The following is a 12,278-nucleotide window of genomic DNA, read 5'->3' as shown; positions in this document are numbered from 1 at the left end:
AGAGGCCGGGTCCAGTCCCAGCCTGACTGTCCTCTGGGCGTGCAGCCTCAGGTGGCACTGCACACCCCAGCCGGTTTTCCCACCTGAAACACAGAGCAAATTAATCACACCGTCCCTCCCTCCTGCATGCGTTTGCTATGAATGGCACAAGCCAGAGAGTTTCTGTACGTGAAAGCCCTTTGAAATTATTTCTCACAGACTCATGGAGGCAGTTACTGGAGCAAGTTCATTTTGTGATAATTCCTTGAGCTGTACATTTAAGCTATACTTTGGAATTCCACTTCAGAAGTAACATTTAAAAATTCACAAAAGGAAGACTTCCTTTCCTTCCATTCTTTTCCCAAGTAATCTGGCTTCTAAACTTCTGTAGTGCCCTTGGACAAGTCACTTTACTTCTCTGTCTCGGTCTCCTTATCTTTAAAATGGGGGCGCTAACAGGACATACTGCATAGGACCCTTATGAGAATTAAATGAAATGTTGCACGTGAAGTGTTTAGCACCTAAGTATTCATTAAGTGTCAGTTGCAGCAGGACGGGAGGGTGACTTACTACTTTATCTGAGGAAGGAGACAGCACTACGGAGAGAGGAGAGGGTGGCAGCTCCAGACAGGTGCTCCTGCCCATGTCGCGGGGGTGTCCAGGGGGTGGGGGCGGGCGGGCACAGGGTCTGGAGGCAGCCTGCTGGCGGTGTCCCCCCCCCACTAGACCCCGAGGGCGTGTGGCCCTGTGCTGCGCCCATCACGGCCTCTCAGCTCAGCTACTCCTGCTCCCACCTGGTGCTGGCCTGCGAGGATGGCGTGCTCACACTGTGGGACCTGGCTGACGGTGAGCCCCCGCCTCTGCCTGACACCCGGCTGGGTCTCCGGGGACGGGGCCCCGGGAGCTCTGGAACTCCTATCATGCTGGGCCTTCTCTAGTCACTTTGTGTTCCTAAAGGCACCTTGGGGAGCTGTCCTGCCTCCCCCTCATCCATTCGTTCAACAAACATTTATTGAACATACTATATGCTGACACTCCCCATTCCCCATGTGTTGAGTGCTTGCCCTGTGCCCAGCGCTGTACCAGGCCTGGAAATATGGCCTTCACTGAGGCAGTGTCTTCAGCACTGATGCGATACATGGCAGCGTCAGCCTCCCCCTCCCAGCCCCGAGCTCCCAGAATAAGCGAGTCTTCCTTCCTGCTATTGTACCCGTACCCTGGTCAGCAGGGACCTCACTGTGCTGAAGCAGTGACCTATAATGTGGTCAGTGTGAGACCAGCGACATCTGGGCGATGGCACCTTGGTGGGGTCTGGGTGTGAGGATCCTGGGTCCTGGGTCCAGCTTTGTAGATACAGAAAACCAGGGGTATCCACTTACCCTAAATCCATCAGCCTCTAAGGGGGGGTCTCCCTCTACCAAACTTCTAAAGAAGCAATGAATGAATCAGTGGTTTGTCATTCTACAAAAGGACATGTGTCTCACTTGAGGGTAGTGGCAGGCCGTCTGCCCCAGGGCAGCCCTCTCAGCCGGGAGCTGGTGAGGACCGGAGGAGGCGCCCTGTGGGCCACTTCCTCCTGAGGAGCTCAGTGGTGTTCCCAAGAGGAGGACATTCTCCCCACGTGACGCCAAGATGAACACGGCTAAAGGCCGCCCTGAGGTTCATTCCCTGCACCCACAGCATTGTTAGAATATGGGAAGATACTTCAAGGACAGAAGAAGGATCATGATTTCACAATCCCTTGCCCAGTCGCTCATTTCCATTTTTCTGGATACTGATAAATTGGGCTACACACACACTTCCCCCTCCTTTTCTGAAACGCGCCCCCCTCAGATACACTTCTGCATCTCCCGGTCAGCGGTGGAAAGCAGGGCGCTGGCCTGTAGTTTCTGGGCGGACCTGGCCTCCTTCCTCCCAGTCCAGGCTGACGCTGCCCCCTCCCCAGCGGCTCCCCACACTTAGTGGGGGGCTCCCTGCAGGGGCTCCTCTCCCGCAGGCACAGGGGTGCCTGGTCCCCCTCACAGAGTGTGCTCACTGCTGGAGTTTGCCCTCGGGCCCCACCTGCCGGTCACAGACCCCGGCCCCACGGAGCACCCCTCTGCCCCCTTCCCGACCTGCCGGTGTGTACTTTCTCCAGGACTCCCGCTCGGGGTCGTCGCCCTTCCTGAGGGGTGTTTCTGCCAAAGCATTCACTTCCTGAAACACTTCTTAGTCCACAAAGGACAGAACATGTATCCCGAAGGCCCAGTGACCTCCCGAATGAAATGTGTGGTGCTGTGCACAGACGCTTCTCTCCATCTGGTGGAAGCCAAGCGTACCCACGGGCCCACCACCCGCGTGCTTGTTGAGAGGTCAGTGGCTTGTGGGCGGGACGGGTAAACGATCCGCCACACAGGTGACACTAACGGCAAAAAACCAGACCTTTCCAGCTAGAGTCCACTTTCCCCATAGGCATCACTCTGCTGATGAGCTTCTCAGGATCACCAGTGTCTTTCACATGTAGACACGCACACACACGCACACACACACACCAGGGAGAGAGAGGGAGAGAAACTGCTCTATACTGATCATCAAGATTAAGAAGCTGACCTTCAGTTCAGGTAAGGCTCTGTGCTTCTCCTTTATCACATCCTCCTCTCTCTCCTCCCCACGGTAACCCGCTTATTAGTCATCTGTTGCTGCATCAGTAAACCACCCACAACTCAATGGCTTAAGAAAACGGTCATTGCTCAGCTCCTGATTCTGTAGGTCAGCGCTTCCGTTTCGGGCTCAGCTGGGCAGCCCTTCCACGGGGCTCGCTGAGGCCGTCACGTGTGCCTGCGGGCAGCCGACAGCTCTGCCAGGGGCTGGATGGTCTAAGCTGGCCTCACTTACACACGGTGGGCGGCAGGCTGCTGGCCAGGGCACTCGGCTCCCCTCCTGTGGCCTCCCCTGCCGGCTGTCTCGCCCGATCACCTAGAAGCGTCCGGGTGCCCAGCAGCAGGCCGGGGCAGCCACACTGCCTGTCACATGGCCACACCCATATTCAAGCAGTGGAGAAATAGATTCCACCTTTTGATGGGAGTTGCTGCCAAAAACAGCCATTTTTTTCCCGATCCACCACATCACTTTCCTAAATTCATGATTTCTTTGCTCTCTTTAAGAATTAACCACATCCATCTTACTGTATCTCTCACTATGTCGCTTAACTGTGCATATTTAGGGAATGTGTAAATGGAATAATCTTTTATGTATTCAGCTGGCTTTTCAATGCTATTTATTCTGTAACTTGCTTTGCAACATTGTTCATGAGAGTCAATCATGTTGGTGGATATGGCCTTTTATTTTCATTTTCAATATAGAATTATGTTTTCTATATTGTGTTCCATCATATAAACACCACAATTACTTCAGCATTCTCACTGGCTATTTGGGTTGTTCCCAGTTTTTGCTGTTATGAACAGTCTCCGTATCTCCTGATGCTTATACCGGAGAGTTTCTCTAGGAATATGCTAGGAGACGATGGCAAAACTTTAAGACTCTTCCAGTAGGACTGCCTGCGTGTCTTGCTTCTTGTAGGCCAGAAAAGCACTTGGATGAAGCCCTCTGTGCTGTGGCCCCCATCCCAGCCTTACCGGGCATGGTAGGTTCCTCTCATTCCTCCTCAATGAACGTGGTCATTTCTCCTTCAAAGACTATTTGCTGAAGGCATATCATGTGCTAGGCCCTAGACCAGCCTGGGCGCCAGGTACAGAGAGAAGGTCCCCGCCCTCACGGGGCTCATGATTCAGCTGGGAAAACAGACACATCGCCAGGCAGCTGCCCTAGAACGTGACAAAGGCTCACGTTGCATGAGGTAGCGGCCGCCGTGTGACAGAGAGAGGGGTCCCCTACCTAAACTGCAGCAGTGGGGGGCAGGGGGTGGCAGCACCGCAGAGCTGAGCCATAGGAGCTAAGGAGGCGGCACCTTGAAGCCAGAACACAGTGTGTCCGGTGCCCCCCGGGAGTCCCCAAAGCCACAGACCAGAACCCTGGGGGGAGGGGCCAGGCAGTGGAGGGAAGGGCCACTTGCTGGGGTGGGGTGGGCCCAAGCCTCAGGGGAGCTGCAGTGAGGTGGGGGCTGGAGGGGGAGCTGCGTGCTCAGACGGGACAGAGGGTGAGGGGATGGAACCACAGTTCTGGGTGGCCTGTGGCTGTAGCCACAGGAGAGGGAGGCATGGGGCTGACCCCCTGACCCTTACGGGGCCTGCTGAAGGAGGCCCTGGCCTGGAGGGAAAGGGTGATTGCCGGTGTGCTCCTGCCGTGGTGAGGGGGCCTGTGGGACCCCAGAGGAGGCTCTGAGAGCGCCCTCTGTCCGCCAGCGCTGGTGGCGGTTAAAGCCAGGGTCCCAGCAGGTTCCCCCGTTCAGACAGAGGAGGTGGGTAGAGATGAGGTTCCCAGAGGCATGGCCATCACTTACGGGGCCAGGAAAATGAGCTCGTGGATGACTGAGGGTCATCCCAAGTGAACCCGGAGGGGAGTGTGGAGAAGGCTCCAAACACCAGAAATGGCACAGTGTCCTGGGCAGGAGAGAAATCAGTGCTTCGTGCCGCCTAGTGTCCGCGGCAGGGGCAGATGGCGAGCAGAGGAGAGGGGAGAGGCCCCACGTGTGGCGACAAGGGGGAGAAATGGGGCAGCAGCTGTAAGGGGGGGAGGGGGGGCTTTTAAGGAAGTGGGAGAGTTCAGTATGTCCATCTAGAGAGAGAAAAGAGCCCCACCTGGGATCTCAGGTGGTCAGGTGGGGGGGTCCTGCACTGAGCAGGGTCCCCAGGGAGTGGGGGGAAGAGTGTCTGCCAGATGCAGGCTGAATCCTGGCCTCAGGGGGGCGCTTTTCAGCAGAGAGCTTGGGGGACTGGAAAGAGAAGCCTGCACAGGAGGGGGAAGGCCAGCCAGGGTCCCACACAGCACCCGGAGGGGCCGCTGCTGCTGGGGCGCCGCAGGGACCGACACACACCCCTGCCATTGTCCTAAACAGCTGTGGGTGGACCCCGGGCCGGGGCCCCAGGAGCGAATGAGTGCTGTCTGTCTGTTTGTCTGTGTGTCCAGCAGCTCCTCTGCTTCCGCGCCAGGTGAGCGCCAGCACCGAGTCCCCACCCACCATCTCTCTGCTGGGCAGGTGCTGACCTTCTCCAGGAATGGCTCTGTGCGCCTCCTGGATGTGGCCGTGCCTCAGACCGTCTGTGCCTTCGCCCCGCCCAGGCCCTACCGCCTGGCGGCCCCCTGGGAGCCGACGTTTGTTGTGTCTTTACACCACCCATACTTCCTGCTCCGAGGTATGAGGATGCACCCTGGGGTGGCTGCCGACCACTTCCCTGACTTTCTCAGGCCCTCACCATGCGCAGGCTGACCCCATCCCCTCCCAAGTCTTCGTGCCCAAGGGATCCTGCTGCTTCGTCATAGGCAGGCACCTAGATACACGCCAGGCAGGGGCTTCTCTCTGGGCTCCTCCGGGTCCAGTGAGCCCCTCACACAGGCCAGTGACCTGGTGCCTGGCAGACAGCAGCCCCCACGTGCCGCCCAGGCCTCAGCGCATGGGGGAAGCAGCCATTCCTTGGGGGTCCACAGAACCTGTCTTCTTGTCCCACCTCAGGAGACAGCCCAGATGAAACTGCAACCACGGACCAAGCCAAGGACACCCCACATTCTGTTTTCTATTTTAATTTTGAGGCCTACCCACTCCTGGAAAACATCGCAAGAAACCACACCATTCCTCGGACTGACTTAGTGGGTGACACGGCCTTTGCACGGGTGCTGCCCTTGGAGAAAAGATGCGAGGATTTCCTCCGGATGAGGTAGAGGTCCCGGGGCCCCAGCCCCACCCCTGGGGCTGTGTCTGGGTCGAGGAATAGTGGAGCTGGTTGGATGCTGAGATGGTGCCGCCGTTACATTCTCTCTTCCTAGCCCAGGGGCCACACTCGGTTCCCTCCCAAGTGCGTCGGAAAGGAGAAGTGAGTTCAGGCTGGTCTAAAGGAGGGCCGTTTGTCGGCGTTTTCTCCTCATCAAGACCATCTTTCTTTTTGCTTTCTCAGTTTTTTTTGTTTAAAGGCTTATTCGGATCATTAGACACAGTCATCTAAGACAGTGGGCGGCAGACCCCAGCCTCTGGGCCAAATCGGCCCACTCGCTGCCTGTTTGTGCAAATGAACTTTCGCTGGAACATAGCCATGCTCATTTGCTGATGTCTTACCAAGGGCCGCTTGTATGCTTCAACAGCAGAGCTGAGCAGTGGCGACAGAGAGCGTATGACACGTAAAGCCCACGGCACGTACTCTCTGGCCCTTTATAGAAAATGCTGCGAGCCCCTGAGGCCCTTCCCTCCATTATCCTCTAGAGAAACGGTTATGTGCTGCATTTCTCCTCTCCCCGTTCCCCGTCCCGTGCACTGTGCGTGTGTTCCCTTCTGCTACGAACACACAGTGAGCTGTACGCAGGCCATTCCGGAGGAGCGGGTGTCTCTGTAATCCATCCGCAGCGCATTCTGGGGGAATTGCAAATTCTTGCTGATGGTTACCTTCATGAGCATTTCAGGTGGAAGGGGGGTCATAGTGGAGCCCTGATTTCTCATGGCAGGCCTGCCACTGCAGAGCTAGGTGACTTTGGTGGCGGCCCCTTGCCTGCCTGGGGCCTTGATGCCCCCTCTCCAGCATGAGCTCTGAGAGCTTGTGATGCTCCAATCCCCTAGCATCCCTTCACAACCACCCCCCTTCTCTGTGGACCCTCCCCTCATGGGGGATGGAGCAGAATGGCTGAGATGCTCAGGTCTGCATTCTGACACTGCCCTTCACCTGGGAGGCCCCGGCTGTGTTCCTTAACCTCTCAGAGCCGTTTCTCCATTCATTCAAAAAGATTTGTGGGGCACCTACAGTATACCAGACAGTGTCCTGGACATTTGGGTGAAGCCTCACCTTCAGGTTTTGTGGGCATTCAGTGAGATAATACATATAATTAGTAAATACAACCTAGGCACAGGGTGATACACAGGCTCACTAAACAGGAGATACAAGGACGACGGGTTCCCTCCGCCTTAATTCAAGTTCATGCCGGGGGTAATTCCTAATGTGACCACTAGGTAGCGCCACAGCTCCTCATGACTGCACTTCCCTCGGGCGGTTGGTCCCTTCGCGGGTAGGGCTGGGATGCTTGGGTGGTTTTCAGCACAGGCGGGAAGTCCACCCATTCGTCACCCGACAGTATGGCGTCCGGGTGTTGGGGGAGGAGGACAGTGAAGGAGGGGTCAGTTGACATTGCCCCTAATTAGAGACTTACTGAGAACGCTCAGCACTACCTCCCGTGGGGGTTTCTTACTTTGACTCTTGACGGAGGTGCAACTGAGGAATCTGCGGGTGGAGTAATATGATGTCAAAACTTAACTTTCACGTGGTCCAGAACAGTGTAGAAAAGAGAGAGAGAGAGAACATGTTAGCACTGGGGAAGCCCAGGAGAAGAGAGACGGAGAGACGGAGAGGGAGGCGCGGCGAATACAGGGGCAGGTTTACTGGAGTGCCTGCAACTTCTCTGTAGGTTTGAATTTCTCTCAGTAAAAATGGGGAGAGGTTATAAAATATTATTTACAGTATAATCCTGATTTTGAATGAAAGGGAGAAGACTGGGAATAGTAACTGTGGTTGTATTTGGGTGATGAAGTATGTGTGATTTTTCTCTTTGTATTTTTCTTATTTGTACCTTTTCTACAAAAAAATATGCATAATTTTGGAAAATCTAAAACAAAGGTTAAAAAAAAAGGTCAAAGGTATGTAGTTAGGCCACGGCTACAGTGAGGCCACTCACTCCTTCGGGGTGAGGTCATGGCTTGGAACTTTCTGGTGCTCTTGCCTAATGAGGCCCAGAAAATTCCTAGTTTAATGAGCTTGTTTCCGTTTTGACCTTCTGTCTAACCCCCTCCTTTTACTGCGTTGAGAACAGTGAGCCTCCCCAGTCTACCCAGAAGCCACTGGCTGCCCTCCCTGTAGGGATGGACCGCAGGCCAGCAGCTCCAGGTCTGGGGCGCTCACCTCCTGCCTGGCCAGGAGGGCGCAGCCAGGGGCCCTGACTGATACACCCACCCTCACGCAGGGTGCAGGTGCAGGGTGGGCTCAGACCCCTGCCAGACCCCACTCAGCCCATGCAAGCTGCTTCAAGTGTAGAGCTACCGTAACAGAGTAATTCCCCGCTGCACAAAGTGCTGTTCGTTATTTCTGGCCTAAGTTATTTATTCACTTGTAGAAATTTGGAACACAGGTCACTACAAAAACGAAGATTTAATTAGTCCATAATCCATCACCAAAAATCCCATTATGCCACCACTAATATGCTAGTGAATTCCCTTCAGGTTTCTTCTTTGGCATTTCCACTAAATTGAGATCATGTTTCGTTTCAGTTTTTAAATCTAGGCTTATGTCACTCGAGAGCTTAACTTAATGACCTTTAATTTTAAGGAAAATTTCCTTGACAGTACGGTTGGGAAGCCTGTGTACTTTCCTTGGAAGGGTGTCCAACACACTTCGCACCCCCTCCCCCACCCCTGAGGCTGGGCCTGCCCTCCTGGGCAGAGGACAGCCCCTCCTGCCCTGCCCTCCACCAGCCTCTGGAAACCCAGAGCCCACCTCCCCTTCCCAGCTGCCCCTCCGTCTGGCCGAGCTCCTGGGACCCAGGCCCAGCTCCCCCCAGGGAGGCCCCACAGCAGCTGGCTGGGCAGGGCAGAGAGGACTTCCTCCCCGGGCACCTCTGCAGGGAAAGGGCTGGAGTCAGTGCTGCGGACAGTGTGTGGCATTGCAGGTGGGCAGGGCAGGACTTGGGGCTGACCCCGCTCAGGGAGCCTGGGGAACTGGGGAACCGAGCAGCTCAGGGAAGTGCGCCCTGGTCCAGGGACCAAGCAGGAGCTGGGAGGGGCGCACTGTGTGGCTGGGGCAGGCCCAGCTCGACGGAACCTTTATGTGGGCCTGGTCACAGCGTTCAAATCATATCCCCTGTGGGTGGCCACCTCCACTGTCTTGTCCTGACCATGGACATGTGTACGCACCGTGTCCCCAGGCTGGAAAACAAGCACATGCAGTCCCAGCTCTGCAGCCACCTCCCAACTCCCAGGAGAGGAGTCCGGCTCCGCAGCCCACTGCACGCTCCCCAGGCCACTGTGGCCCCATCCTCCCAGCCCAGCACCCTCACAGTCATTTTTGTGACTTTTCCATAATCCCTCTGTAGGATAAATTCTTAAGAGGTGGCCCTTCCAGGTTCTGGGATAGGCACATTTTAACTGGCAGCTTCATCCCCTGGGGGCCTGCAGGGAGGGTGGGTTCACTGTGTCCTTAGCCTTTCCCCACACTGGCCAGGAAATAAAGGACAAAAGCCGGTGGCTCATTATGATTTCACTTTGGAAATGGAGAGGTTGAGGTCTTTATGTCACCAATACTTTCTCTCTCCTTCTGGGACCTGCCTGGGGTCTTTTCCCCATGGGTAGGCTCATTTTCTTTTGACTTTAAGAGTTCTTTGTCAATATGTTGCAAATAACTTCCTAGTTGGTCATCCGTTAGGAGGGATTTTCGTTGCTTGTTTAGCAAGTTTGGCTTCCGGTGTTTCCTTGTTTGAGAGGTGGCTGTGAAGAGCCTCAAACTCAGGGAGCAAGCCCTGCAGTACGACTTCCAGGGTTGACTGGGGCTTCCAGCTGTGTCACTGGGGCAGACCTCAGTGTCCTCTTGTGTAAAACAGGTGACATTCGTATGTCCTTGAGGGACGTTGCCTGGCCGCTGTACTTTATTACTGATCATTAAGCCTTTCTACACACCAACATTGTACTTTAAGCATCACCCACTTTAAGTACACTACGGCTTTATTTTTGGTCTTCCTTTTAAATTGTGTCCTGCTTCCACCCATTTGGCTTGCCTCCTGGATGGTTGCTCATTGATGCCACGTTGTTCCGACCCCCTGGCCCAGAAATTTCACTTCCACTTTTTTTTAACCAGCCTCAGATGTATTATTATGATTTTACTGAGCACCTGCTGTGTGCCAGGTACTATGCTAAGTGCTTTGCGGGCATAATCTTATTTTTTGCTATTGTTCTTACTCCCACTGGGCCGTGAAGGAAGCTGAGGCTGACAGAGGTCAAATCGCCCATCCAAGGACACCAGCTTATAAGTGAAGGAGCTGAGTTTGAACACAAGCAGTGCAAGTCCAAAGCCTGATTCTCTAGCCTGCATGCACTCTGCCTCCCCCGCTACCCGCTCCCACACACAAACACGCGGCTGCGGTCCTCCCAGCCCTGGTGACATTAGCGAAAGACTGGAAACCTGAGTGCCATCAAGAGGGAAAAGGATGAGGCAGGCCTGTGTGTGCTGCCCGAAGTGAATCTAGGGTGCATCTCATCAGTGAAAAGAGCAGGATGTACAATAGTATATCTCACATTTCTGTTTAAGTTAAAAAAAAAAAGATCATATGTACATTTATGCTTGTGTGTGTGTAAACCGTTTTCAAGGAGCTATTATAGTTGATTGAGGAGTAGGAAATAAGGATCTGAGGTAAGGGATTTCATTGTAAACCCACTTATATTTGTTTTATTTGTTTTCTGTTTTTTTTTTAATCAGAGCATAGATCACTTTTTCAAATGAAAGGTATTTGAATGCATTGAATGCCAAACACATCTCCACGTGGGAGCCTCAAAACAAACCCAAAGCTGCAGTCATCATCTTTCCCCCCTAAAGTGGCCTTCCTCCTGTTTCTCCTAAGCTTTTCAACATCATCTGGACACTTAGGACCCCAGGCAGCAGCCTGGGCTGCAGCGGGCACCCCTTCTCCAGAACGAAGGCTGCCTCCACCTGCTCACAGCACCCACTCTGCCTGCAGCAGGAGGGGTGAATCCTGGGCTTCTCCAATTCTCCCGTACTGAACATGCATATTTGCTATCTTAAAAAAATGACCTCTTAATTTTTAAAAGCCCCACACAAGCGCCTTATCTTCTGGGAGCCCTCGGCAGGCGGGTGGACCTCTTGCTTTCTGCATTCACCACCACTGCACTGAAATGCGTCTGTTACAAATGTTCTTTTACTCTTGTTGCCCTGACTAAACTGGGGAGGGGATCTGCTGACACCTGCACCTGGGCCTGTCACTGTAGACGCTCAAGGAACGTTTGTTGAATGGACTCGCCGGCATTCTGATGCATCAGAGACATTGAGCGCCTAGAACCCCCAGGCCTCCTGACATGGCCCTCCTCCTGGTTAGAATGCTCGACCTGTCACCCTCTCATTCATGACAGGTGTTGCGCACCCGCTGCGCAGCGCGCCGAGGCCTGAGCATTCAGCCAAGAGGCAGGTGCGCCGCCGGGAGATGTGCGTGTATCAGCACGGGGTGGTCGCGGTCTGCCCTGGGGACCTTGGGGAAGGGGCACCAAGGGGTTCCTCTCATCTCCAGTGTGTGACCCGCAGGTTTCAGAAACTGGAGAACGAGGTGAAGGAGCAGGAGCCCTGGACCCGGCTCCAGAAGTGTGCCCTGCTTCTCCAAAGAGAGCACCCCGAGGAGTACCTGGCTGCTGCCACGGGCTCTCGGGAAGGCTGGCGGCAGGCAGGCTTCACCCCAGGAGGCCCTGCGGTGCAGACACGACAACAAAACGCTGCAGCTCAGTAGGCCCCTGGGGCCTGGACTTGCAGCTGGGGCCCGCTGTAGAGCCAGCAAGGGGAAAGGTGCGATTTGGGGGGACCTTCAACCCCTAAGCCACCTGCAAGAGCCCTCCAGAGGGCAGATGTGTCACCCAAATAAACAGTGATATTGCTTCCAGACTCCAAAGTTACTGTGGTGTGTAACCCTTTGTTCCCACCCTGTCCAGATCCCAGCAGCGCCCCTGCAATGGTTTCAGCCCAAGTCCCAGGCCTTGTGAGGACCACCTGCCTTAGAGGCCCAGGAGAGACACTTTGCTCAAATGAGCATGATGCGGAGCCCAGCCCAGCTACTGTGTGGCCGTTTTTCTCTCCACCCACTTCTTTTCCCTCTGTGCTGGCTCAAAAGCTTTATGGAATCACTTTGGAGATGCAGAGGCTCAGAGTGGTTGAGTGACTGCCTGAGGTCACACAGGTATGAGAGGCGGTAGGGCCAGGCGAGGGGGCAGGCAGGAACCGTGCTGTGTCACTACTGCCCCTCGCCTGCTGACCTGGGAACACTAGAAGAGGCTTGGGGTCTTGGGGCACAGCAGGGGAACAGAGAAGAGCCTCTCTCTTCTCTAGAAACTGCCCTACCAGGAAAACTGGGTGGAGGGGTCCCCTGCCTCTCTGAGGACACCGTGTGGTGCTTTTGGGAACTGC

At 54.9% G+C, this 12,278-nt stretch overlaps 1 protein-coding gene across 8 annotated transcripts in view; it reads left to right on the top strand.

Moving 5' to 3' along the window:
- Positions 1–11,759, top strand: part of WDR93 (WD repeat domain 93) — a 33,898-nt gene extending 22,139 nt beyond the window's left edge. For 4 of the 8 annotated variants that reach the window (XM_017651361.3, XM_073226977.1, XM_017651360.3 and 1 more), the window contains 6 exons: positions 706–825; positions 2,117–2,330; positions 3,538–3,601; positions 5,114–5,270; positions 5,588–5,789; positions 11,409–11,759. In XM_017651361.3, the coding sequence (XP_017506850.3) occupies positions 706–825; positions 2,117–2,330; positions 3,538–3,601; positions 5,114–5,270; positions 5,588–5,789; positions 11,409–11,607 (956 nt within the window). In that variant the 3' untranslated portion in view covers positions 11,608–11,759. Of the gene's footprint in view, positions 1–705; positions 826–2,116; positions 2,331–3,537; positions 3,602–5,113; positions 5,271–5,587; positions 5,790–10,571; positions 11,296–11,408 lie in introns of all 8 variants that reach the window. The other 4 variants (XR_012127041.1, XR_012127039.1, XR_012127040.1 and 1 more) reach the window with 4 other exon arrangements.
- Positions 11,760–12,278: the final 519 nt, after the last annotated feature.

Source organism: Manis javanica, chromosome 18 (genome assembly GCF_040802235.1).
Source record: "Manis javanica isolate MJ-LG chromosome 18, MJ_LKY, whole genome shotgun sequence".
Classification (NCBI taxonomy): Eukaryota; Metazoa; Chordata; class Mammalia; order Pholidota; family Manidae; genus Manis; species Manis javanica.
The sequence above is the reverse complement of the archived record's forward strand: the minus strand, read 5'-3'. Positions and strand labels throughout refer to the sequence as shown.